Raw genomic sequence first — 26,089 nt, forward strand, 5'->3', positions numbered from 1 at the left:
CGCCAATTCATTCACAGATTATTAACTAAAGCCAAAACATAATACCAACATAAACACACACCCCGCCTCCTCTACAGTGCTTGGCCCATTCCAATCAACAGGATTCCCAGCACTGCAGAGGAGAGACAGGTGACCCCACAAACAATTCAACTTCCCCACACAGTGTCAATCAATAAACATTTAAAAACGCTTTCAGACATGAGTGTTAGAATGTCTTCAGATATATACATATAAGGACACATGCAATACAATACTACTAAATACTGTTCCCAGCCGGCTTGCTGGTAAATGCATTGGGAAGCAGTTGTGCAGTGTCTGCATGCAAAGTTCCTCATTCATGTCTATAGGGCACGGGTTGCCCCGTGACATGGTATATCTAAGGTAATCCTTTTATGATTATTGATAAAGCATTATGCATATTTATGAGTGCTTATAACTATAATTACACTGTGTTATGAGCAGATTATAATGCATTAAGTAGGCCTGAGTTTATAATGCATAATAAACATGGGTTTGAACCATGTTATCCAGACAGTATATACAGACCATAATAGAAGCATTTTTAAATCAGTGGAGATTAAAGGAGATTAAAGATTAACTTTTTGTACAAACATGTAATTTTTTGGTGGTTTTGTTGACCTTGGCGTAGAGGTCGTTCGAAGAACGAGGTTTAACGGTAGAATAGGTCACCTTATCTTCATCATCATCATCATCATCATCATCGTCAGCATGTGTCTTGGCTCCTCCCACTGCAGCCTTTGTCTGATTGGTGTGGACGACAGACGCGTAGATCAGAGCAACATCAGGATGGATCTGATTGGCCAACGGTCCGGGGAGGCTTGCTGTTGTTGTGCTCTGATTGTTTGAGGTCAGGGGAATGTCATTGGTGGGCGTGTTCTTCCTCTTGACAACGAGACAGATCACCAGTGCTGTTGCCATGACTACAACCACAACCACAACAACAATCACCATGGTGATGGTGGTATCACTCTTGTTTGGGTCTGGTGCTGTGGAGATTAGAGGAGGGTCACTTTTTACACTTTGACACTAAACTGAGCTGATGATATTTTTATACATTAAATAAATACAACTTTTCTTTGTAGAATCATCTTGTTAAAATTGACCCCATATTACATTACAACTGACTGACACCACATAACAGAAATGTGGTTCACATACGTGGAGTCAGTTATTATTATACCTTATTTTTCTTTCTCTCCCGAACGTAGTCGTTATGCAAATTGATTCCTCCCCACTAACATTTGTGTGTTGTCACTGCTGTTGCATCCTACTGTCTCCCCACAGGGAGGACGTAGAGCCTCCGTCCTACTCCTCCTGTCCCCAGCCCTTAGGACTAAGCGTATAGTGATAAATATCAACGTGCCCGTTCGGCTTCCCTTCCCCGAACACGGGCCAATTGTGTTCTTAGAAGCTCTACAAAGCCAAATGCACTCAGGTGGATTTGAACCAATTCTTCGGTGGTGGGCAACTACTTTACCACTCTGCCACCCATGCGCCTTATGTGTAGTCAGTTATAATGTAGGGTCAGTTATAATGCAGTTATAATATAATATGGGTCAGTTGTGGTGTCCAACACACAACTCCTCTCCTACCTGGTGGTTGTTGGATGGTAGAGACAGTGGACAAGGCAGTGGTAGAACGAGGTGGTGTTCCAGTGGGAGGGTTGGTTGTTTGTGTCGTTTTCAAGTCTCCTGGGAAGTCAATGGATATCTTCACTTTGTTGACAACAGTCACCTGACATTTGACCTTCATCTGGTCGTTGTTGATGGTCAGAGTGGTAGATCTTTCTAACTTGTTGTCTTTTATCAGGGTACCATCCTCCTTCAGCCAGCTCAGCGTAGCACAGCTTTCATAATGTTCAAACAGAGAGCATGTTAATGTCTGTTCTGTCCCACTGTTTCCTCTGGTGATGTTCAGTACAGACAGAGAAAACTGTCGATCGTGCCTTTTATTCGCAGATTGTTGTCGTCGACAGGTATAACGACCAGCATCTTCAGCTGTGATGTCTTTAACAGTCAGAGAGCAGTTAGACTCCAAACTCATTCTGTTTGCTTTAGATGGCTTTAGTTCACTTTTAATCGAACCAAGTTTTTCATCATAAAGCCACGTAATTGATTTACAGCCAGGATCATCAGGTAACATGTTACATGGCAGATTGACAGTATCTCCGTATCTTCTGTATAGTTCAACAGAGTACTGCAGGTGAGTTTTGTCGACTCCAAGCAGCAGAATGAAAAACAACTGAATCCATTTGATCCCAGACATTCTGATCTGAATCTATTCTCTGAACTGTCTGTCTATACAGATCTTCTTCCTGAAAAGAGCAGTATTGTCTTTTTTTCTTAAAAGTCTTCTACACCGTGTCAGCAATATTGGTGTGCGCCCTTTTTTGCTTAGTGGTTTGTCATTTCCTCATGTCACTATGCAGTGAGTTTCCTGTGGAAACGTTCTGTTTACGTGTACAATAGACTTTAATGTCCCTTATAGCAGTGGTTCTCAAACTTTTTCATGCTTAGGACCCCCAATTATATATATATATGGCCGCGGACCCCCCCCCCCCCATCTGAATATGTTTTGTGCCTGGGACCCCCAGAGGTGAAGAAAAAAATCGAAATCATTAAAAAATGTCCAAACATTTTCAATATTTGTCAAAACATTTTCAAATATCTGTCTCAGTGTGTGTCAGTGAGGCTGACTGGAAACCAAAGTTTTCAACCAGATAGTTCTTCTTCCTGAAACGAGCAGTGTGGCTTCTATATTTCTCCATTAAAAGTCTTCTGCACCGTCATCAGTACCTCAGCTATATTGGTGTGCGTCCTTTTGTGCTTGTTGGTTTGTCATTTCCTCATTCATTAACATGTCATTATGCAGAGAGTTTCATGTGGAAACGTTCAGTTTACATGTACAATGGACTTTAATGTCTCTTATAGTGGTTCTCAAAAATGTTCATGCCAAGGACCCCTAAATTGATATTTGGCCACGGACCCCCCATCTGAAAAGGTTTTGTGCCAGGGACCCCCAGAAGAGGGATTTTCTCCAAACATCCTCAATATTTTGCAAATATTTTTGAATACCTAACATATACATGGATAAAATGGATAAGATGATTGTGATGCTATATTAACTACTTTTGCTGGGAATCCCCTGGATCCTGGTTGTGCTATCATTATTATTATTATATTGTATTTATTTTTTGTAGTCTTTACACATCAAATTTGTAGTAGCCTACTTAATTACTGTAATGCACTGTGTCAGCTGGCCAGTAGAGGGCAGCAGAAGACATGCTACAGTACTGCTCTCCATCAACTGAAATGACCACTTATAGTGATTTGTAACCACACTGCAATGCATTATAACATTATTATTTATTACAACTACAAGAATTATAATAATAGCCTAATTTAAAATGAATTCTGTGAGTGTTCATCAACCTTTTAGGCCAGTGGATCCCTTTTTAGCCCGAAACCCAAAAGAGAAATTCTCCCCGGCCAGGACCCAAAGTAGTGAAAATAGCAGATCTGCAAGCTTACAATGTGTTGCATTGCGCAGCGCTGTGAGCTTGTACTTCTTATTGCTTTATTTTACATTTATGGATTTTTCACTAATTGTAATTTACCTGAATTCATTGCGAAGTTTTTTTTTAATATTTATGGATTTTCAAAAATCTTTAGAAATAACAAACAAAATGTAGGAAAGGGAATTAGGGAAAAAATGCATATTTACTCACGACCATTAAAAATGGTTATGCGACCCACAAATGGGTCCCGAACCACTGTTTACTTTGGGAAACAGTGTTTTAGGCAGTGACCCCCCACACCCCTTACACTGACTTGGTTGATGCACCCCCAATCCTTAAGAAAAATAGACAAAAGATGGCCTATTTATATCCACATTATAGGCATCCAGATTAATCATGCATAAGGATATTCAATATCAATATTACAGAGAGCAGCACAATGTGCTTCACATATTAATGAAACTGAAACTACATTACAAGAAAGTTATGCAGAAACGGTCACTTTTAAACAGCAAAGAGGATGTGTGATTGATTGAATGATTGATTGATTGATTGATTGATTGATTGATTGATTGATTGATACTTTATTAAAAGTTGCAGAAAGTACAATTACATGAGCAATGCTAAAAGGATAACACAAACCCTTGATGGCTTGTTTCCATTGTGGTCCTATGTATTCAATTCATCATCAAGACAAACATACCAGACATACAATACAAATCATCATCAATACCAGGATCAATAAAAGGTATAAAACAAGCTAGAAGACTATAATGTACATACTGTTGTGACACACAGGCTTATTGGCAGAGACCCATCATCAGAGAAGATGGGGAAAATACTGTCATCATTTTAACCACATTAAAGTTTTTCTTTTATATTTATTTAAATTATTTAAATTACAGCTGAATAGCAATTTTGGTATTTTATCGTAAAAAAAATATATAAACGTAAAATGTAGATATCCCACTTGAAAACATCACAGTAAAATGACATACTTTTTACAACTATTAAAAAAAACATTCATTTATTTCTCACACAAACCCTCTAGAAACAGCTGGAGCACCCCAAAGGGTGCATGCACCCCACTTTGGGAATCCTTGATATAGGTAATTAAAAATGCTTTATTCTGTGTTTTCTGTATTTTTTTATTTAACCTTTATTTAACCAGTAAAATCTGGCCAAGAGGCAGAATACATCTCTTTGCCAAAAATACACTACAAAACAAACATCAAAACAGGACATCCTCCATGATACACAGCAAATACCTAAAATATCTCCAAAGGTGATATAGTTTAAAGGAGAATACCGGACAAATTAAGTGTTGTCTTTGATGTCTCGTTACTCACCTATTGACGTGAAAAGTGGCGTTCTTTTTTTCCATCGATTCCCCTGTCGTCATTTTTTAAACCCCCTCCGTTGTCATAATGGGAGCGCGTGGGTCAGGGAGATTTAACACTGACCCATGCTTGTTTCTTTCCAGAACCTGGCAACTCGTGTTGCCAGGTTCTTGAAACAAGCAACCAGTGTTAAGTTGTTCGGCAGTAGCGCTAGCCTCTCAGGCTAGCTACTCTCATGTTTGACTATCATGAGACTCCACAATGACTAGCAGTAGAGAAAAAAACAACTTTGCATCGGTTATAATAGACGAATCTCCCTGACCCACGCGCTCCCATTATGACAACGGAGGGGGTTTAAAAAATGACGACAGGGGAATCGATGGAAAAAAAGAACGCCACTTTTCACGTCAATAGGTGAGTAACGAGACATCAAAGACAACACTTAATTTGTCCAGTATTCTCCTTTAAGCAACATGAATAAAAGCTTATCCTACATCAATAGAATTCAGATGTACAAAACACAAAATGCAAGTGTTATGTTGGTATGTGTCTGTGAAAAGGCTCGAACGGCCAAGGCTCCAAAAAGTTCAAACTAATGTAGGTTTTTGTTTTTGTTTTTACCTCCAAACGTGCAGAATTATTCACAGTGCAGGCCCGGGCAAAAATAAATAAGACTGGCCAAAACAAAGCTCCAAATACGGAACTTAGGAATATACACTTGACAGCTAAATAAATGACACAAACCAGGAACATAAGAAACTATAACAAGGAAAACCTTCTATAAAGGCCCTGGTAGCTGGATGTTGTCATGGCTAGCTTCAAGCTAAACTGAACCAGTACTTTCACCTGTAGCGTGCCTTTTAAGCAGGTGAGGCAAACCATCCCATGACCACTAATTGGTAACTCTATATACTCAAACAAGGCTAACTAAGGCCCATGAGATATTTTACACAATTATGTCATAATGAAGTAAGTCAAATATGTTCATTACAATGTTTCCCAGGCGCCAATTCATTCACAGATTATTAACTAAAGCCAAAACATAAACACACACCCCTCCTCCTCTCCAGTGCTTGGCCCATTCCAATCAACAGGAGTGCCAGCACTGCAGAGGAGAGACAGGTGACCCCACAAACAATTCAACTTCCCCCACACAGTGTCAATCAATAAACATTTAAAACCCCTTTCAGTCACTGTCACAGATTGGGGAACCAGGACGATTGAAGACAGAGCGCTCGTTTTTAGCGCGCTTTCTTCAATCGTCCTGGTTCTCCAATTGTACTGTAACATATACATATAAGGACACATGCAATACAATACTACTAAATACTGTTCCCAGCCGGCTTGCTGGTAAATGCATTGGGATTCGGGAAGCAGTTGTGCAGTGTCTGCATGCAAAGTTCCTCATTCATGTCTATAGGGCACGGGTTGCCCCGTGACATGGTACATCTAAGGTAATCCTTTTAAAACTTCTAAAGGAAATTAGTGATGCCGATTTGAGTCTGGTCTGATTATGATTATTGATAAAGCATTATGAATATTTATGAGTGCTTATAACTATGATTACACTGTGTTATGAGCAGATTATAATGCATTAAGTAGGCCTGAGTTTATAATGCATAATAAACATGGGTTTTAACCATGTTATCCAGACAGTATATACAGACCATAATAGAAGCATTTTGTAAATCAGTGGAGATTAAAGGAGAACCTTTTGTACAAACATGTCATTTTTTGGTGGTTTTGTTGACCTTGGCGTAGAGGTCGTTTGAAAAACGAGGTTTAATGGTAGAGTAGGTCACTGTATCTTCATCATCTTCATCATCATCATCATCATGAGTCTTGGCTCCTCCCACTGCAGCCCTCGTTCGATTGGTGTGGACGACAGACACGTAGATCAGACTGTCATCGGGATCGATCTGATTGGCCAACGGTCCGGGGCGGCTCGCTGTTGTTGTGCTCTGATTGGTAGAGGTCAGGGGAATGTCATGGGTGGCTGTGTTCTTCCTCTTGACAACGAAGCAGATCACTAGTGCTGTTGCCATGACTACAACCACAACCACCACAACAACAATCACTACAGTGGTGACATCACTCTCGTTCTGGTCTGGTGCTGTGGAGAGGAGAGGAGGGTCACTTTTTACACTTTGACACTAAACTGAGCTGATGATATTTGTATATATTAAATAAATCCAGCTTTTCTTTGTAGTAGCATCATGTTAAAACTGACCCATATTACATTAAAACTGACTGACACCACACAACAGAAATGTGGTTCACTTTTACAATTATGCCAATTAATCCTTCCCCACTAACATTTGTGTGTTGTCACTGCTGCTGACTCCCCACAGGGAGGACGTAGATCCTCCGTCCTACTCCTCCTGTCCCCAGCCCTTAGGACTAAGCGTATAGTGATAAATATCACCGTGTCCGTTCGGCTCCCCTTCCCCGAACACGGGCCAATTGTGAGCTCTACAAAGCCGGATGCACCACGGTGGATTTGAACCAATTGTTGGGCAACTACTTTACCACTGTGCCACCCGAGCGCCTTATGTGTAATCAGTTATAATTCAGTGTCAGTTGTAATGTAATGTGGGTCAGTTGTGGCGTCCAACACACAACTCCTCTCCTACCTGGTGGTTGTTGGATGGTAGAGACAGTGGACAGTGAATCAACAGGTGGTTGTTGGATGGTAGAGACAGTGGACAGTGAATCAACACGTGGTTGTTGGATGGTAGAGACAGTGGACAGTGAATCAACAGGTGGTTGTTGGATGGTAGAGACAGTGGACAGTGAATCAACAGGTGGTTGTTGGATGGTAGAGACAGTGGACAGTGAATCAACAGGTGGTTGGATGGACGAGGCAGTGGTAGAACGAGGTGGTGTTCCAGTGGGAGGGTTGGTTGTTTTTGTCGTCTTCAAGTCTCCTGGGAAGTCAATGAATATCTTCTTGTCTCCAACAGTCACCTGACATCTGACCTTCATCAGGTTGTTGTTGATGGTCAGAGTGGTAGAACATCCAGGCTTGTTGTTTTTTATTGGGGTACCATCCTCCTTTAGCCAGCTCAGCTTAGGACATTTTATATGATATTTAAAGAGAGAGCATGTTAATGTCTGTCCTGTCCCTCTGTTTCCTCTGGTGATGCTCAGTACAGACAGATGAATCTGTCGATCGTCTCCACGTGGGTTTGTATCAAATCGTCGGCAGGTATAACGACTGGCATCTTCAGCTGTGATGTCTTTAACAGTCAGAGAGCAGTTAGACTCCAAACTCATCCTGTTTGCTTTAGATGGCTTTAATTCACTTTTAATCTTACCATACTCAGCCACAACATCAACAGACTTTGAATTTCTTTCGTTATAAAGCCACGTAGTTGAATTACAGTCAGGATTATCAGGTAACTTATTGTAACATCGCAGATTGACAGTATCTCCAGATCTTCTGTAGAGGAAAACAGGGTCCAGTAGGTGAGTTTTGTCGACTCCAAGCAGCAGAATGAAAAACAACTGAATCCATTTGATACCAGACATTCTGATCTGTCTGTCTGTCTGTCTGTCTGTCTGTCTGTCTGTCTGTCTGTCTGTCTGTCTGTCTGTCTCTTTGACAGTGTCTGTCTGTCTGTCTGTCTGTCTGTCTGTCTGTCTGTCTGTCTCTTTGACAGTGTCTGTCTGTCTGTCTGTCTGTCTGTCTGTCTGTCTGTCTGTCTGTCTGTCTGTCTGTCTGTCTGTCTGTCCGTCCGTCCGTCCGTCCGTCCGTCTCAGTGTTTGTCAGTGAGGCTGACTGGAGAGCAGCTTTAGTTTTGTGGTTGAAGTTTCTTCCTCTTTCATTAACACGTCATTCTGCAGAGATAAGAGTTTCCTGTGGAAACATTCAGTTTACCTGAATATACTTTAATGACTCTCATGGCTCTAAGCCTGAACAGAACATAGTTGTGTGTTTTTATTGTATATAGGCTCTATAAGGTCTTTCTAATGTATGTAGACTTTATAATTATGACCCAACCTTCCATATTCAAAATGGAAACATGGTGGTTTTATATAACCCCTTTATCCAAAGTGCTTTACAATGTGCATTACATTATTTTCTTTTTTTAAAACCCATTTTCTGCCCAATTTAGTGGTTATGCCAGTTGATTCCTCCTCACACACATTTCTGTGTTGTCACTGCTGTTGTATTCTACTGACTCACCTGCCAGTGAGGAGCCCCCACCAGGAGGACATAGAGCCTCTGTCCTACTCCTCCCGCCCAACACTCCCTGCTGACAGACTCCGCACCGCCCCCAGCCTGTAGGAGTACATACAGTGACATCACCTTCCCCGCCCGGATTCCCTCCCCCGAACACGGGCCAATTATGTTCCTATAGAGTCTATAGACGCTCGTCAAAGCCGGATGCACCACGGTGGATTCAAACCACATCCTCCGTGTTGGTGGGCAGACCTTTTACCACTGCACCACCCGAGCGCCTCAATGTGCGTCACACACATTCACACACTGACGACAGAGTAAAACATGCACGGCACCAACCTGCTCACCAGGAGCAGTTATTGGTTCAGTGTCTTGCTCAAGGACACTTTGACACTAACCCAGGGGAAGCTGGGAATCGAACCTGGAACCTTCCCTTTTCCCAAGCGCCGCTCCACCTCCTGAGACGTTGCCTCTCTATTACTGTTTTCACTTAGTTCTGCACAATGTCATTATTTCATTTAATTTCACCCTCCGCCACACGCACGCACGCACGCACGCACGCACGCACGCACGCACGCACGCACGCACGCACGCACACACACACACACACACACACACACACACACACACACACACACACACACACACACACACACACACACACACACACACACACACACACACACACACACACACACACACACACACACACAGTAATTTAGAAGGTGATATATATCAGTCTATTCATTGGACAGTAAGGGGGAACAGCAGCAAATTAAATTATTTGTGGACTAAGTGACTTACTCCAGACTTAGGCATTTGTTTTGCCCTAAGCAACAAGACTATGACCTAGGCCAAAACAAATTGGCCCAAGTCACATGTTGTGTCACTCTTGAGATGGCCATTATACGAGAGAGAGCGAGATCCCAAACCGACGCGAGAACGGCACCGACGCAATTCCGACCCGCCGACCCAGCACGTTCCTTTTCAATTAGGATATGGGCATTTTATTTACCAGAGGTGGCCAGTGTCAAGAAGAGCTGATTTGGGTAAAAAAAAATCTATTTTCCTCAAAAAATGACTAGCACCTGACAAAGCTCACGGCGAAACATCACTTAATGCGTAGTAAGATGTCCATCTCTGTTCTCTGGAGTGTGCAGTCCCTTCCTTATGGAAGGTCCATCCTTGTTTACATTATATATATATATCCACCTGTTTCCTAGGCTTTTCACTGTGTTCCACTTCCTGTCTTTTGATCCAATGAAATCCAATGAAACCGGTCAGATGACTAATGATATCCAATGAAATCCGACAGGAAGTGGAAAACACACAGCCAAGAAACAGGTGAATAGACTTGGTTGATGCACCCCCCAAAAAAGAACAAAAACATATTTTTATTCCCATTAAAGGCATCAAGATGAATCATGCAAAAATAATGATATTCAATATATCAATATTAAACATTCCAGAGAGCAGGTAAATGTGCTCTCACATTTTAATTAAACTGAAAGTAGACTGAAACAATGTTTCAATGAACTGCAACACACTTTTAAAGATCAAATAAGATGGACGAAGGCAAGGATTGATCGATTGATTGATTGATTACTTTATTAAAAGTTTGCAAACTGTACAGCAAGTACAATTACAGAAGCATTGCTAAAAGGATAATACCTAAAGCCTTGAAGGATTGTTTCCATTCTGGTCCTAAGTATTCAATTCATCATCAAGACTTACAAGACCAATAAAAGGTATAAGTACAGAAGAACACTCTCTGGTAACAAGCTGAAGCTAGAAGATTAATATAGGTCCTGGTGTGACCCATGTAGGCTTAATGGCAGAGACCCATCATCAGAGAAGATGGGGAAATTATGTCATCATTTTAGCCAAATTTTTGCATTTATTATTATTATTATTATTATTATTATTATTATTATTATTATTATTATTATTATTATTATTTATTCTAATATTTTTATCCCACGATTTTGTAACCCTTTTTTGCCAATTTTGGTGCCAATTTTCTAAGTGATCCTGGGCACTACACTCCCCTCACCAGCCTAGGGAGGCCAGGGCCGAGCTCATGCCTCCTTCAATGCATGAGAGCCAACTGACCTTCTTGTCACCTGACAGGGGGGAGTTTCCCTGGTTGGACGTAGCGCGTGGAAGGAACACGTTATTCCAACCAGTTCCCTTCCCCTCCATCAGGCGCCCCGGCTGTCATGGGGGAGGAGCTATAGTGACCAGGATTACTACATGTTTTTGTGAGGGTATAAACTACCCTGAGAGACACGGGGAGAACAGCATTTATTTTTATTACAGCTAAGAGACATTTTTTATTGAATTCTAAATCAAAAACTGTTTATTTACATTTTAAATATCCCACTTGAAAGCATTACAGTGTAATGACGTAATTATTACAACCATTAAACCAACGTTAATTTGTTTCTCTCACACACCCTCTAGAAACAGCTCGAGCACCCCAAAGGGTGCATGCACCCCACTTTGGGAATCCCTGATATAGGTAATTAAATGCTTTATTCTGTGTAATGATTATTGTTAAAGCATTATGAATATTTACCAGTGCTTATAAATATAATTACACTGTGTTATGAGGAGATTATAATGCATTAAGTAGGCCTGAGTTTATAAGGCATTATAAACATGATTTTGAACCCTTGTTATACAGACACTAGATCTACAGAATATACAGACCATAATAGAACCGTTTGTGAATCAGTGAAGATGAAAGGAGATTAAAGATTAACATTTTGTACAAACATGTAATTTATAGACTGTCATCAGGATCAATCTTATTGGCCGATAGACAGAGGCGGCTCGCTGTTGTTGTGCTCTAATTGGTTGAGGTCAGGGGAATGTCATTGGTGGGCGTGTTCTTCCTCTTGGCAACAAAGTAGACCGCTAATGCTGTTGTTGCCATGACTACAACCACAACCACTCCAACAATCACCCTGACGATGGCGACAACACTCTCGTTCTGGTCTGGTGCTGTGGAGAGGAGAGGAGGGTCCGTTGTTACACTTTGACACTAGTCTCACGTAGCCAGACAACTATTCCACAATCTACGAATGCTATGACCGGAACCATTTGAACATTGTGGGAAGCAACTACTTTGTCATTAAACTGAGCTGGTGATATTTTTATACATTAAATGTATACATGATATTTGTATACATTAAATTAACCCGACTTTTCTTTGTAGAAGCACTTGGGGCGTGGTGCTGTGGAGAGGAGAGGAGGCTCACTTACCTTGACACTAAACTGAGCTGATGATATTTTTATACATATTAAATGAACCAGACTTTTCTTTGTAGAAGCATCGTGTTAAAACTACATTACAACTGAAATAAACACAACTGTAGTGTGGTTCAGTTGTGTGTGGAGTCAGTTATAATGCAGTGTCAGCAGTAATGCCATCTGGGAATGCATTCGGTAAAAAAAAGGAAAAAATACATACATATTTTTTTATGTAATGTGTTTCAGTTGTAAATGTATGTCATGTGGGTCAGTTGTGTTGTCCAACACACAACTCCTCTCCTACCTGGTGGTTGTTGGATGGTCGTAGAACGAGGTGGTGTTCCAGTGGGAGGGTTGGTTGTTTGTGTCGTCTTCAAGTCTCCTGGGAAGTCAATGAATGTCTTCACTTTGTCTCCAACAGTCACCTGACATCTGACCTTCATCAGGTTGTTGTTGATGGTCAGAGTGGTAGAACATCCAGACCCAAAGCTGTTTTTTATCAAGGAACCATCCTCCTTCAGCCAGCTCAGCGTAGCACAGTTTTTATAATGTTCAAACAGAGAGCATGTTAATGTCTGTTCTGTCCCAACGTTTCCTCTGGTGATGTTCAGTACAGACAGATAAATCTGTCGATCATCTCCACGTGGGTTTGTATCAAATCGTCGACAGGTATAACGACCAGCATCTTCAGCTGTGATGTCTTTAACAGTCAGAGAGCATTTAGACTCCAAACTCATTCTGTTTGCTTTAGATGGTTTTAGTTCCCTTTTAATCTTACCATACTCAGCCACAACATCAGTAGACCATGAATCTTTTTCTTCATAAACCCACGTACTGGATTTACAGTCAGGATTATAAGGTAACTTATTGTAACATCTCAGAATGACAGTATCTCCAGATCTTGTGTAGAGGTCAACATAGTCCTGTTGGTGAGTTTTGTCGACTCCAAGCAGCAGAATGAAAAACAACTGAATCCATTTGATCCCAGACATTCTGATCTGAACTTTCTATGTCTGTCTGTCTGTCTGTCTGTCTGTCTGTCTGTCTGTCTGTCTTTCTGTCTGTCTGTCTGTCTGTCTGTCTGTCTGTCGGTCTGTCGTTTGGACCCGATGCAGATATTCTTCCTGAAAGTATTTTTTTCTTAAAAGTCTTCTGCACCGTGGTCAGCACCTCAGCTATATTGGTGTGCGCCCTTTTGTGCTTAGTCGTTTGTCATTTCCTCATGTCACTATGCAGAGAGTTTCCTGTGGAAACGTTCTATTTACGTGTACAATAGACTTTAATGTCCCTTATAGTTGTGGTTCTCAAACTTTTTCATGCTTAGGACCCCCAATTAGATATATATTTGGCCGCAGACCCCCCCCCCCCCGCCCCATCTGTATATGTTTTGTGCCTGGGACAGTGGCGTTCCCAGTAATTACATTTAGGGCAGGCGAGATTCCCCCGGGGGTACTCGGGGAAAAATCTCAGGGGAAACAAGTTAACAACAACACTACACTGACTACAAAACTGAAAAACGTTAAAAACAATATGCAAGTATAATCAATCAATCAATTCTTCAGCAGTGGTCTCTTCATGTTGTAGTTTAGTAATGAATGGCTCAAGCTGCTCTCAGAACCCCTTTTATGCCAGGTGAGTAGGCCTACAGGTGATGCATTGGCCCAGACCCCCACCCCTGGCACTCCTAGCACCCCATGAAGACAAAGGCTACATTTGCATCACTATAGGAGAGGGTCGCTCTGCTGAATGGATACGGTGGTGATACAGAGGTGCCTGCCTGCGTGAATGGACGAGGAGGCGGGCTAATGGTCCGACAGCCACTATTCTGTTAGGATTTTTTTCACTGCCTGTTTTTCTGTCTTTTACTTTTTCTTTTCTAGGGGAGGTGAGATTTTAGTTGGGCAGGCGGCCGCCTGCCCTGCCTCTATGGTGCGTACGCCACTGGCCTGGGACCCCCAGAGGTGAAGATTTGTGTTAAAAAAAATCTAAATTATAAAAAAATTTGTGCAGAGAGTTTCCTGTGGAAACGTTCAGTTTACATGTACAATAGACTTTAATGTCTCTTAGCAGTGGTTCTCAAAATGTTTCATGCCAAGGACCCCTAAATTGATATTTGGCCGCGGACCCCCCATCTGAAAAGGTTTTGTGCCAGGGACCCCCAGAAGAGGGATTTTCTCCAAACATCTTCAATATTTTTGAATACCTAATGTAGCGGCCCTTGGATTTGAATGATGACGAAGGTGGATGGTTTCAACGGGTGTATTTATTTTTCTTCAACACAGAATGAAGCTCTGTTCGAACACCGTGAAAACTATAAAAATAGAAATAAATACTGTTATAATCATATTAAATCATTTCATAGTTTCACTCAACAATAAAATCAGTGCATTTCAAAGTATCTCCTTTAAGTACAATTCAACAATAAAATAGTTAATTTATAGTTGATATAATTCAGTGAATTAATAACCCATTTCAAATGCAAAACCAAACAAAAAAGTACTAACCAAATGAAAATACCAGACAAACAATTAATAGATCCCAAATTAAATCCAAACAAACAACAAACAAAAGAATACTCCTGTACCTTGCTCCGCTATCCAGGGGTGCTATACTAGGCTGCATACAAAGCCACCTTGGCTTCAGGTAACTCAAACGATCATTTAGTTGCTGCCAAACGTCCCAACAGGCACTGTGAACAATATATAAACAACCTTACTCCAACTGCGCATTTAAAGTGCAGAATACAGGGTTACAGGTTACAAATAGGCCACAGAACGTCAAAGCAAACAAACAAACATTTCGTACCATGTCGCGCTGTGAAGGAAACACGCTGGTGTGCAACTGCCAGGTATCACAAAATAAGCAAAATAATAACAAATTAACTTCAAACTAAAGAAACAATTGAAGTTAAAAGTGTCACAGACACTTACACCTAACATATAAATGGATAAAATGGATAAGATGATTGTGATGCTATATTAACTACTTTAGCTGGGAATCCCCTGGATCCTGGTCGTGCTATGCTCTGTTTTGAAGTTTTTTGATTTTATTATTATCATTATTATTAACATTATTAGTAATGCACTGTGTCAGCTGGCCAGTAGAGGTCACCAGAACACCTCAGTCAGCAGAGCTCAGTCCAGCTGAACAGCAGATAGACAGAGACATGCTGCTCTCCATCACAACACCCCTAAAAGATGCACTTTTATTTGAAATGACCACTTATAGTGACTTGTTGTAACCCCACTGTAATAGATTATAACATTATTTATTACAAATAGAATTATAATAGCCTAATTTGAAATAAATTCTGTGAGTGTCCATCAATTATAGGTCAGTGGTTCCCAATCTTATTAGCCCAAGACCCAAAAGAGAAATTCTCCCCGGCCAGGACCCAAACTAGTGAAAATAGCAGATCGACAAGCTTACAAACGTGTTGCATTGTGCTGAGTTGTGAGCTTGCACTTCTTATTTATTTATTTTACTTTCATGGATTTTTTTGTAATTTATTCGTGAAATTGTTTTGAAAAATGTTTGAATTCATTGCGAATGTTTTTATATATTCATGTATTTTTGAAAATCTTTTGAAATAACAAGCAAAATGTAGGAAAGGGAAACAAATGGGTCCCGAACCACTGTTTACTTTGGGAAACAATGTTTTAGGCAGTGACCACCGCCCCCCTTCTACACACTGACTTGGTTGATGCAGCCCCAATCCTTAAGAAAAAGAAACAAAAGATAGCCTATTTATATCCTCATCATAGGCATCCAGATTAATCATGCATAATGACAATATCAATATTCCAGAGAGCAGCACAATGTGCTTCACATTTTAATGAAACTGAAACTACACTGCAACAAAGTTAAGCAGAAACGGTCACTTTTAAACAGCAAAGAGGATGTGTGATTGATTGAATTGATTGATTGATTGATTGATTGATTGATACTTTATTAAAAGTTGCAGAAAGTACAGCAAGTACAATTACATGAGCAATGCTAAAAGGATAACACAAACCCTTGATGGCTTGTTTCCATTGTGATCCTATGTATTCAATTCATCATCAAGACAAACATACCAGACATACAGTACAATACAAATCATCATCAATTCCAGGATTAATAAAAGGTATATTTACAGAAAACAAGTTAGAATATAGACTATTCTACATACTGTTGTGACTCACAGGCTTATTGGCAGAGAGCCATCATCAGAGAAGATGGGGGAAATGCATAGCCATAATAAAGATTTGTACATGTATTTAAATTATTTAAATTACAGCTGAATAGCAATTTTGTTACTTTGTTGCTTAAATGAAAAAAATATATATTATTATTACAACCATTAAACCACCATTTATTCATTTCTCACACAAACCTAGAAACAGCTCGAACACCCTAAAAAAATGTATTTTTTATGTAACCTTTTTCTAACCAGTAAAATCACACAGAGACAAACCATTTTCGTTCAAAACTGTCATGATCTTGAGGAAGCGATGCCGCTTGCTCCATAGACAAATAATCTTTAAGCCAGTTGTCTATATAGAAACAATTCCGTTTTTGCCACTTTCCAATTACTGTTTGAGAGAAAGGTTCATAAAAAGAATGGTCACATTTGATGTATAAAAGTGACAGTCTGTCCCCAGTTATGCCAGCTCATAATACATTATTTCCAAGGTGATTTGACAACTAAACCGTCGTTCAAGTTGGGTTGTCCTACACGTTTCTATCCAGGGACCTGAAACAAAGTTGCAGTAAACATTTACAGGATAGAACGCCACTTTTCATTGACTCTAGTCTCTGGATTATATGATACTCAGCATTACTTCCACATCCATTATCAAAGAGTTTCTTCTTATGTAGACTCATGCCTTCTTTATGATTCTGTAAGTGAAAATGAGTTGAAAGACAATTAGAAGCTTTGCAGAATGAGGGTCATATGTAAACAGTTTGATGAATCTGTTGGTGTATTCACCTTGCAGTTGGCTCCCAGAGTTTTGTTGTTCACCGAGTTCAATTCCCATTCCATCTAAAAAAAAAAAAATAATAAAAAAAACAAATCACAGATATCTCTGCTTACTGGAAATGTACAACCACTTGGCCTAAACATATGAATAACTCTGGACAACAGTGTTGCATGAGAACATTTAAACATTAGATACTGTACCGTTTTCATAGTCAGTAGATCGCTGGAGTACTTCATAAAAGCTTGTGTTGGCTAAAGGTAAACAAATACACATTAAAGTGGACTTTGTTTAACACAATTGAAAAACAGTTATGTGGATAGTTATGTGAATTAGTAGGTAAAACAAACACTGCTGACTGACTATAATGTATTCCAAAAGGACCACTCATGGTTTAATGAATGAAAGAGATTTATGTTCAGCTATGAACTTATAATTCATTTAAATTCAAATTAGGAGCTGTTGTCCTTGTCAGAAAACATGTCAGAAGTATCCTAAATACTTAGCCAACATGATTGGTTGAAAGACCGACCGTGCTGCAGAGGGAGGTACACATCATCAGGAGTCCCACTTTGATTGGCGTTCTGGTAGTCAGCTGAGCCCTGAATGATTCCCTGAGACTGAACGGGTCTGTAATTAAAAGATAACATATCATAAAAGAAGTAGAAAACAAGATGGAATCTACTGCTGTCATGTTGATGAATAGACAGAGATCAATACTGCACTTACCTGACACGGCCTGGATCTGTAAATGAATAAAAAAATATATAACAACATAAATATTTAAACCAAATACAAACCTACAGGCATAATTGTTTGTCAGTTTCTCCTTTATGAGAAAGCCTGTTAACGCGGTGGTGACAATGTCACACACTAAACAAGAGTCACGGTCCCTGCCAGTGTCCTGTGTGTGTCTACTGTATGTGTCTGTCTGTCTGTCTGTGTTTAGGCGTAGGCTTGGTTCCTAGCTTCCCAGATTGACGCACCTGGCTCTGGTCATCTCATCTCACTCACCTGCCTGCCATGTGCTCATCAACATCCACTCTATAAAAGCCCTGGTCTTCTGCCGATGCGCTGTCAGATCGTTTTCACAGTTTCCGTACGTTGCCTGCCCCCCTATTTGCCTTCACCTCAGCCTGCCTACACCTTCACTCCAGACGACAACACCTACCCCCCGTTCCTCCTTTGTTTAATAAAACCCTTGGACTATCTTTAAGTCGAGTCTGCATTTGGGTCTGCCAGTTTTGTAAATCGTGACAACAAGACTGTCCTGTAAACAGACAGTTGACAGAGGGCCATGTCCTCTCAAACCACTGAGAGGTTACTGATAAAACATTTCTAACAAATCAAGTGATGCACCAGAACCTGAAAAATATATATTCCTAACGTTTATATTCCACATTAAAAGAAAAATGAAAAAAATTGATTACAATAATTGGATTGGATGTTTAAAAAGTATACTGTACCATTTTCATTGTCATGTGGGTGCTGGATTACTTCATAGATGCTGTTGTCATCTAAAGGTAAACATAAGCATTTAATGTGGTGCTTATTTTCAAACATGGTTTCAATTTAGTTAATTGTTCTGCTAATTAGGAAATACACAATACAAACTGACTTTAATGTGCTTCCAAAAAGAACACTAAAGTTTTCATGAATGAAGACATATTTTTAAAGTTATACTAGTTAATGTTAAAAAAAAACTAAAGTTAGATTTTATATCTTTTGTGAGTGGCAAATGTTTCACAACGCCCTTTTATAAATATATTTTCTATTTAAAGTGGACAGGGGCGTCTTTCCCGCGAAAATGACGTCATCCGGCCGGAAAACGGAAACGGAAATGCACCGGTTTCCTGTTTGGCCCGGAACTACCGCGCTACAAAAAGGAATTTCACACAGTTTTTATGGCTTTATAGGATTTGAAGATGAAAAAACACCAGGAAAAGAAAACACAGCTCACGGTAACTAAAGCTCCACTGGCTAAGAGAAACGATCCGCAGATAGTATAAAACAACAAAAAGAAAGCTTTTTGAAATGCTTCCGCCTTCCGGTGAAAACAAATGGAATTCTGGGTAATGCTGGACTAATGCTAAAAATCGTTTTTCTGGCACTTACCATGTATGGCTTTAAGTTACAATGAACTCAGATTCAATTAGAATCAGTTGTCCTAATCAGAAGAACTTGCGAGAACATAATTGGTTCATCAGACTGACCGTGCTGCAGTGGGAGGAACACATCATCAGGAGCCCCAATTTGATTGGTGTTCTGGTAGTCAGCTGAGCCTTGATTGATTCCCTGAGACTGAACGGTCCTGTAATTAAAAGGTAAATATTTGGCAGAAATGAAGTAGAAAACAAGATGGAATCTACTGCTGTCATGCTGATGAATAGACAGAGATCAATACTGCACTTACCTGACACAACATCGACCTGTAAATTAAAAACAATTAGATTAACCATATATATTTGAACCTTAATGTTGTTATGCCGTAGTACTCAGTATGATTTATGGAGAGTTGCTCTGAGATTATAATCTGACTACAGACATAAAATAAGACAAGATAAGATAACGTTTATTAATTCCTAAGGGGAATTAGTTGACCGTAGCCTAAACAGCAGCAGCCGTTCTAGATACAGAGAGAGCAGGAGCAGCATGTAATAAAGATCACAATGAGAAAAACAAATCTAATAGATAAAAAGAGAATATGGCAAAAAAACAACAATATAAAATGTTAATGTTAAAATTCTTACAAAATAATGTTTACGGTCTGATGACGGTCTTAATGATAATATAAAAAGGTGACTAAGGTACAGAACAACCTCAACCTCCTCAGTATGTTTTATGGAGAGTTGTTCAGTGATTATAATCTAGATGTGATCCATCTAATGTAGTTGTTCTCACCTTCGGATGTTCTGTATCGACACAGCAGGACCAGAAAGATGGTCAGAAGAATCACAACAAGAAGTCCTACAATCAGTCCCACTACATGTAGAGACCTCTGTTCCACAGTCCCAGACACTGAAGGATGAAAACAGCATTTGAAATAAATAACTCATTTTAGCATTTAGTCTACACACACTTTGACGGCAACGAAAAAAAACAAACAAGCGCTCCCCTTCCAATTTATCTGGAATGCCAATTTACCTGTGACATATATATGTCCCAAAACATGATTCAACTGTCATGTCTGTTATTCTGTAATAGTTTACAAACAAAGCTGTACAATGTGCTATTTTTTTCATATAATTAAAAAATATATATATTTTTTTTACTTTAAAGGAGTAGTTCACCAAAACATTTCTTATTTTCTATCAATTAAACACCCCATGAAGCCTTGAATTCATGGAGATTTTTTTGTTTTTGTCGCATTCCTGAGCCAATAATTTGATGACCAGAGGAGACTCAATTGACTTGCCGGAGGTATGGATTCAAGGCTTCATGGGGTGTGTAATTGATATACATTCCGGTAAGTAATTTTTTGGGTGAACTACTCCTTTAATTAAAAAACTAACTTCTGTAACTCAGAATTAGGACAAAGAATAGGAATTCTTAAAGGGGGTATAGACCATATTCACACAGCGGCCATGTTGGCATTTTGTATTGAAAAAACAGGGTGGCATTTCATTAACTTTATAGCGAAATGGCCGCTGTGTGAATATGGTCTACTGTTCAAATAAATGAAAAAACAGTATACTCACATGTCACTGCCAGCCAGCTCTGTGGTGACTCTCCTCCAGAATATTTACACTTGTAGAAGCCTTCATCAGACTTAAATACAGCAGGTATAATCATCTCTCCATTGGTTTTAGTTTGGAGCAATTCTTCATTTCTATAAAAGTCCACGTTGGAGAGTGACATGTCTCTTTCATGTTTGCAGCCAAGAGTCACAGAAAGTCCCTCGGTCACAGGGTGAACAGGACTCACCAAAATGACAGAACCATCTATAAAACAGTTCATCGTTTTAAAACAGTCCAGGATGTTAGGATTCACACTGAACAAATACAAAAGCATGTTTTTAATGAGTTGATGGAATGCTGCAGTATTGTTAGGTATAGTGAATGAAGGAACTGGACTCACCATGTACTGTGATGTTGACAGCATTGCTGTACTCTCCCAATCCAGACTCACACCAGTACACTGCACTGGCATTTGTAGATACGTTTCTTGTCCATGTAGATTCATTCATTAATAGCCCAGATGATAACTCTTTTACTCGATCATTATAACCCTTCATTCTCCATTCAGTAGAGTTTCCCTCACAGCTCAGTGAGATAGACTCAGAGATGAAGTGCTGAATTCTTTTAGAACTCACTGTGAGAGTAGCTGAAGAATGAAGATCTAAAACACAACACAGAATCAGAGGCCAAACAAACAGCACTGTTACAATGACAGAGTGAAATACACTCAAGAAAAGTGAGAAGATCGGAGAATGTGAAATAAATATGAAAACATAGAAAACAGGGGAAGTGAGATAGTGAGAGAATCATTAATTCAGTCAGTCAGTCAGTCAGTCAGTCAGTCAGTCAGTCAGTCAGTCAGTCAGTCAGTCAGTTAGTCAGTCAGTCCTGAAGGTTGAAGGTCATAAAACAACCTTTATACATGATGAATGATGAGTCATACTCACCACCAGACCACACAAACTGAGGTTCACTGTCCTCAGTGTAATAAACTGGGTCTCCTCTCCCAGCTTTACACACATATCCTCCTCTGCCTGTAGGACCATGAATGATGTAGGAACCATCTACAGTCCCATTGTGGCTACCAAATAAGAGCTCATAAGTGTAGGAGTTGTCTGACGGTTTAGGTACAGCCCTGTACCAGTAGAACCTCCAGCCTTCAGATGATTCTTTAACATCACAGCTCAGAGTCGCCGAGGCTACAGGACTCAACCATGAAGGAGACAAACTCAGAACAGACTGTGGTTTTGCTGTTGGAAAGCACATTTCTTTGAATTATAAACATTGTTGACATGGTCTGTTGAAGATATTGATGTTTCATGCAGTTTTGTGGAAGTTACCACTCCAATTCACAATATTTCCTTTACATTTTCTATATAAAGGAGATCAGTCTGAATTACCTGACACAGTCAATTTAACAGCATCACTCCACCCTGTTGAAGACTGCTGGTCATTTTTGGCACGACCCTTGCATACATAGACACCGCTGTGATAAACAAAGGCACTGTTGATTCTGAATTCAGACTGGTTTTCTGGTTTGTATGAAGCTGAGCTTGTTGTGATCCATTCATACTTCCAGTCTGTGTCACTTCTCCCCAGTATCTCACACTTGAGAGTGATGGTCTCTCCCGTGAATATGTGAGACCAACTGGGCTGCAGTATCAAAACAGACCTGCCCTCTGTTAAAATAAAATACAATCCAAATTAGCATACAAAATGACTGCAACAAAACTTCACTTTCACTACAGGAAATAGGCAGGAAGTGACTTGTGGTCCAAGACAAACAATAGGAAAGCACGACCCGCCATCTCCGGTTTACTTCCCGTATCTGTGTGATGTAGGTGACCGCCTTTTAGGAGACCAGAAGTAGGTTGTGAATATTAATTCCAGTGGGAGATGTGAATACAGCTTCTGACCCATTCTTTATCCCCATGGTCACTGAACTAAATATTGGATGCATTCTTCACAAGCCACACGTCTTCCGAACATTCTGAGACTAAAATTAGAAACTAAACTTCTCAGAGAGAGAAAATCAACTTCGCTATCAACCTTTTCTGTCCCAGTAACAAGCTTGCAAGCTTGCTAGATCAGATGTCAGATTGCTATTGGTGAAGATTGGGATGTTCCTAAAATAATTGAGAATCTTTGTTGTGGTCTTAGTTGTAATTGCCTATAACATAATGGAGCATGTGCTTTGCCTTTGCTACTGTTATTAAAATCAGTAAACATCCTACCTTATCCTGACTTATTCTGCTTATAAACAGTACAAAACACTATTCAGCTTAAGCCTCAGCCACACTGTAAACCACACTTTTGGTAAAGCAAATGAAATGACTCACCAAGTGTGTCTATGGTGACTGCATCACTGTATTCAGTGTAGTAAACTGGTTCTCCTCTCCCTCCTCTGCACCAGTAGATTCCACCTTCAGACACACTGATTGGTCCAGTAGAGTATTGAACATGAACACCATCTTGCATGATCACTGAGTCCTCCTTGTTATGTTGGTACCAGTAGTAGTTCCATTCAGCAGATGAGTCCTCCACAGAGCAGCTCAGTGTAACACTGCCCCCTGCAGGTAAGTCTGTTTGGTCAGCTTTCAGTGTGGCCTTTGGTTTATCTGTTCAGATTAGGAAGACACAAGAGAAGGGGGGGGGCAAGGGGAAGAGAGAAAAATCAATAAAAAAATACTTATTACATATTACTCGTTTAAAAAGTAATATAGTTACTATAGAAACCATCATCGACTGACTCGTTAACCAGATCCAAGGCCACTTCGAGAATATGCTTTAGGCTGTGCTAACCAACTGGATTCTCTTTGATGCTTCTTGTCCTGCTAGTGATGAATCTCTCTCAGAGTAGCTGCTGGAACTGAACTACCGAGGTGTGCTGAGCCCTCTTATAAAGCTGGATGGTGGTCCTGACATCACTATGGTGATGACGGATAGTGTCAGACGTCTCCATATATGGAGCTGCCTATGTTAGTTATGCCCAAATATGGGACCATGACGTCAATCCTGGACGTGATGATTATGTCTATACATGGAGTTTCTGGGAAGGGTTCGCTGATGTCAGACTCCGTACATATGGCACGTTTAGGTCTCTATGACGACTTTGCAGGTATGTTGTCTCCATCTATGGGGATCTCCATATATAGGCTATTGCTGGCAAATATGCTCTGAATGTTTTCTACAGTTACTTTACTTATTACTCCCTGCCAAAAGTAATTAGTTACTTATTACTTTAAGTTACTTTTTTTTTCTCGCCCCCAGTAATTGCATCCTTTCTCCCCAAAAGTCTGACTTTGCATTTTCAACATTAGCAGTTGTTTTTTTCTCTTTTCTGCAGCCTACATTGTAAAATCCTCATTGTTGATTTAACTCTGAAAAGTGTTCTGTACACATGACAGGTCCATTTGGTTCCATTTGTACACTCATTTGAATTATATTAAAACTAAGACTTTTACTGTGTATGAATTCATAACTTACAGACTAAATGAAAACCATTTGACTAAGAATTGAATAGGACATCAATGGAAACAAGACCGCAAGGACTTTTTTGGAAGTATTTTAAATGTATTTAATGTATTTTTTGCCTAATAAAATATTCAAATTCAAACACCTGTGCTCAAACTGATAATGACTCATCATGAGACACAATCTTTGAACAACTTCTGTTGTTTATTAAAGCTCCAAACAGTGCTAGACCAATAAGGCTACATGTGCCGGTGCATTTCTCCCACGCTCTGCCCCCCTCTGGGAGCAGAGCGTGAGAGCAGTGCTTTTTTTGCCCGTTCTACTCCATTCCATCCCACCCCGCACCCCCGCCCCCACCCAACTCTTCTATGAGGGATCTGTTTAGCGCCATGGTGTTCATGGTTATGTTTGTTGTTCATGTTTCATTGAGAGGCAACGCAGTTGCCGCCCTGTATCATGTCATCGTTCATGCCAGTCCACTGTTTACGGCTGCTGTGGTGTTGTTTTTTATTAAGCTGCACTAAAATGAATTTCACCCACTTTTTTACCTTGTAAACCTGTGATGTGACAATAAAACTGATTCTGATTCTGATTCTGATTTAAATTCCAAAAATATAGAAAAACTAACATTTCTATATGACTGACTGGCCATCAAAACTGAAAGCATCAAGAGGACTCAGTCAGGACACAAAACACATTAAAACTGAAAACAATCAAATCAAAAGTGTGTGCATACAGCAGCAACCAGTTAAACAACAAAACCTCTTCATAAACTGCTATATTTCTTTGTAAACAAAATGTATTCTAATAAAATACAAAAATAAAAAGGCTCCCATAGCAACACATATCATCGTGGGTTTCTGACAGAATGTAGGAGCAAATGCAAGTTTAAAAAAAATCTATCATTCTGTATGACTGCTGAAAATTTCAAAGAAAGTCAAAAGCTAGGCCTATGTACTAGGCCTACAGTTAAGTGGGCATTGGACAATATGTTGGTGGACCCACTTACAGCCAGCCTCTCAAAAACCTTTTATCTGACAGCAACCACTTAAACAACAAAACCTTTTCATAAAGTGCTTCATTTCTTTGTAAATAAAATTAATTCTAATAAAATAAAAAGGCTCCCATAGCAACACATATCATCGTGGTTCGTGGGTGTAGGAAATGTAAACTTCAAAACAATCATTCTGACTGACTGATTTTTAGTGCATCATTCATGACACAAAACAACATATCAGGAAAAGAAATCAAAAGTGTGTTCCACTTGACCACTTCATAGCAGCCTACAGCTAGGCCTGTGTAGCCTACTAGGCCTACAGTTAAGTGGGCATTGGAAAATATGCTGGTGGACCCACTTACAGCCAGCCTCTCAAAAACCTTTTATCTGACAGCAACCAATTAAACAACAAAACCTCTTCATAAAGTGCTTAATTTCTTTGTAAACAAATGTGTTCTAATAAAATAAAAAGGCTCCCATATCAACAAAATCATCGTGGATGTAGAAGAAAATGTAGGTAATATAAACTTCAAAACAATCATTCTGTCTGACTGATATTTAGTGCATCATTCAGGACACAAAACAAAATATCAGGGTCTATATATATATTGAAAATAGCCGACCTACAAGCTTACGGCGCGTCTTCATTGGTTAACAGGTC

General features: G+C 39.8%; 3 protein-coding genes across 3 annotated transcripts in view; all 3 read right to left on the minus strand.

Annotated features, from left to right (window-relative positions):
* Positions 1 to 26,089, minus strand: part of LOC308093012 (uncharacterized protein) — a 151,202-nt gene that overhangs the window by 30,617 nt on the left and 94,496 nt on the right. The window lies entirely within an intron of this gene.
* Positions 11,916 to 21,462, minus strand: LOC308092758 (uncharacterized protein; the record flags this gene model as incomplete). Its single annotated transcript, XM_080438860.1, has 11 exons — positions 21,358 to 21,462; positions 20,979 to 21,221; positions 20,182 to 20,298; positions 19,694 to 19,709; positions 19,494 to 19,591; positions 18,747 to 18,797; positions 18,010 to 18,025; positions 17,813 to 17,910; positions 17,484 to 17,534; positions 12,624 to 13,019; positions 11,916 to 12,070 (listed from the first exon to the last, which is right to left on the minus strand). The coding sequence occupies exons 2-11, from the start codon at positions 21,136 to 21,138 to the stop codon at positions 11,916 to 11,918; spliced, it is 1,158 nt and encodes a 385-aa protein (XP_080294986.1). The 5' UTR covers positions 21,139 to 21,221; positions 21,358 to 21,462.
* Positions 21,582 to 26,089, minus strand: part of LOC308092759 (uncharacterized protein) — a gene marked incomplete at both ends in the record, with an annotated part of 28,043 nt that continues 23,535 nt past the window's right edge. Inside the window, 4 exons of the mRNA XM_080438861.1 lie at positions 21,582 to 21,618; positions 22,078 to 22,207; positions 22,358 to 22,636; positions 23,297 to 23,575. Of these exons, the coding sequence (XP_080294987.1) occupies positions 21,582 to 21,618; positions 22,078 to 22,207; positions 22,358 to 22,636; positions 23,297 to 23,575 (725 nt within the window). The remainder of the gene's footprint in view (positions 21,619 to 22,077; positions 22,208 to 22,357; positions 22,637 to 23,296; positions 23,576 to 26,089) is intronic.

This window comes from Gymnoscopelus braueri, assembly GCF_963280865.1.
Source record: "Gymnoscopelus braueri genome assembly, chromosome: 10".
NCBI lineage: Eukaryota > Metazoa > Chordata > Actinopteri > Myctophiformes > Myctophidae > Gymnoscopelus > Gymnoscopelus braueri.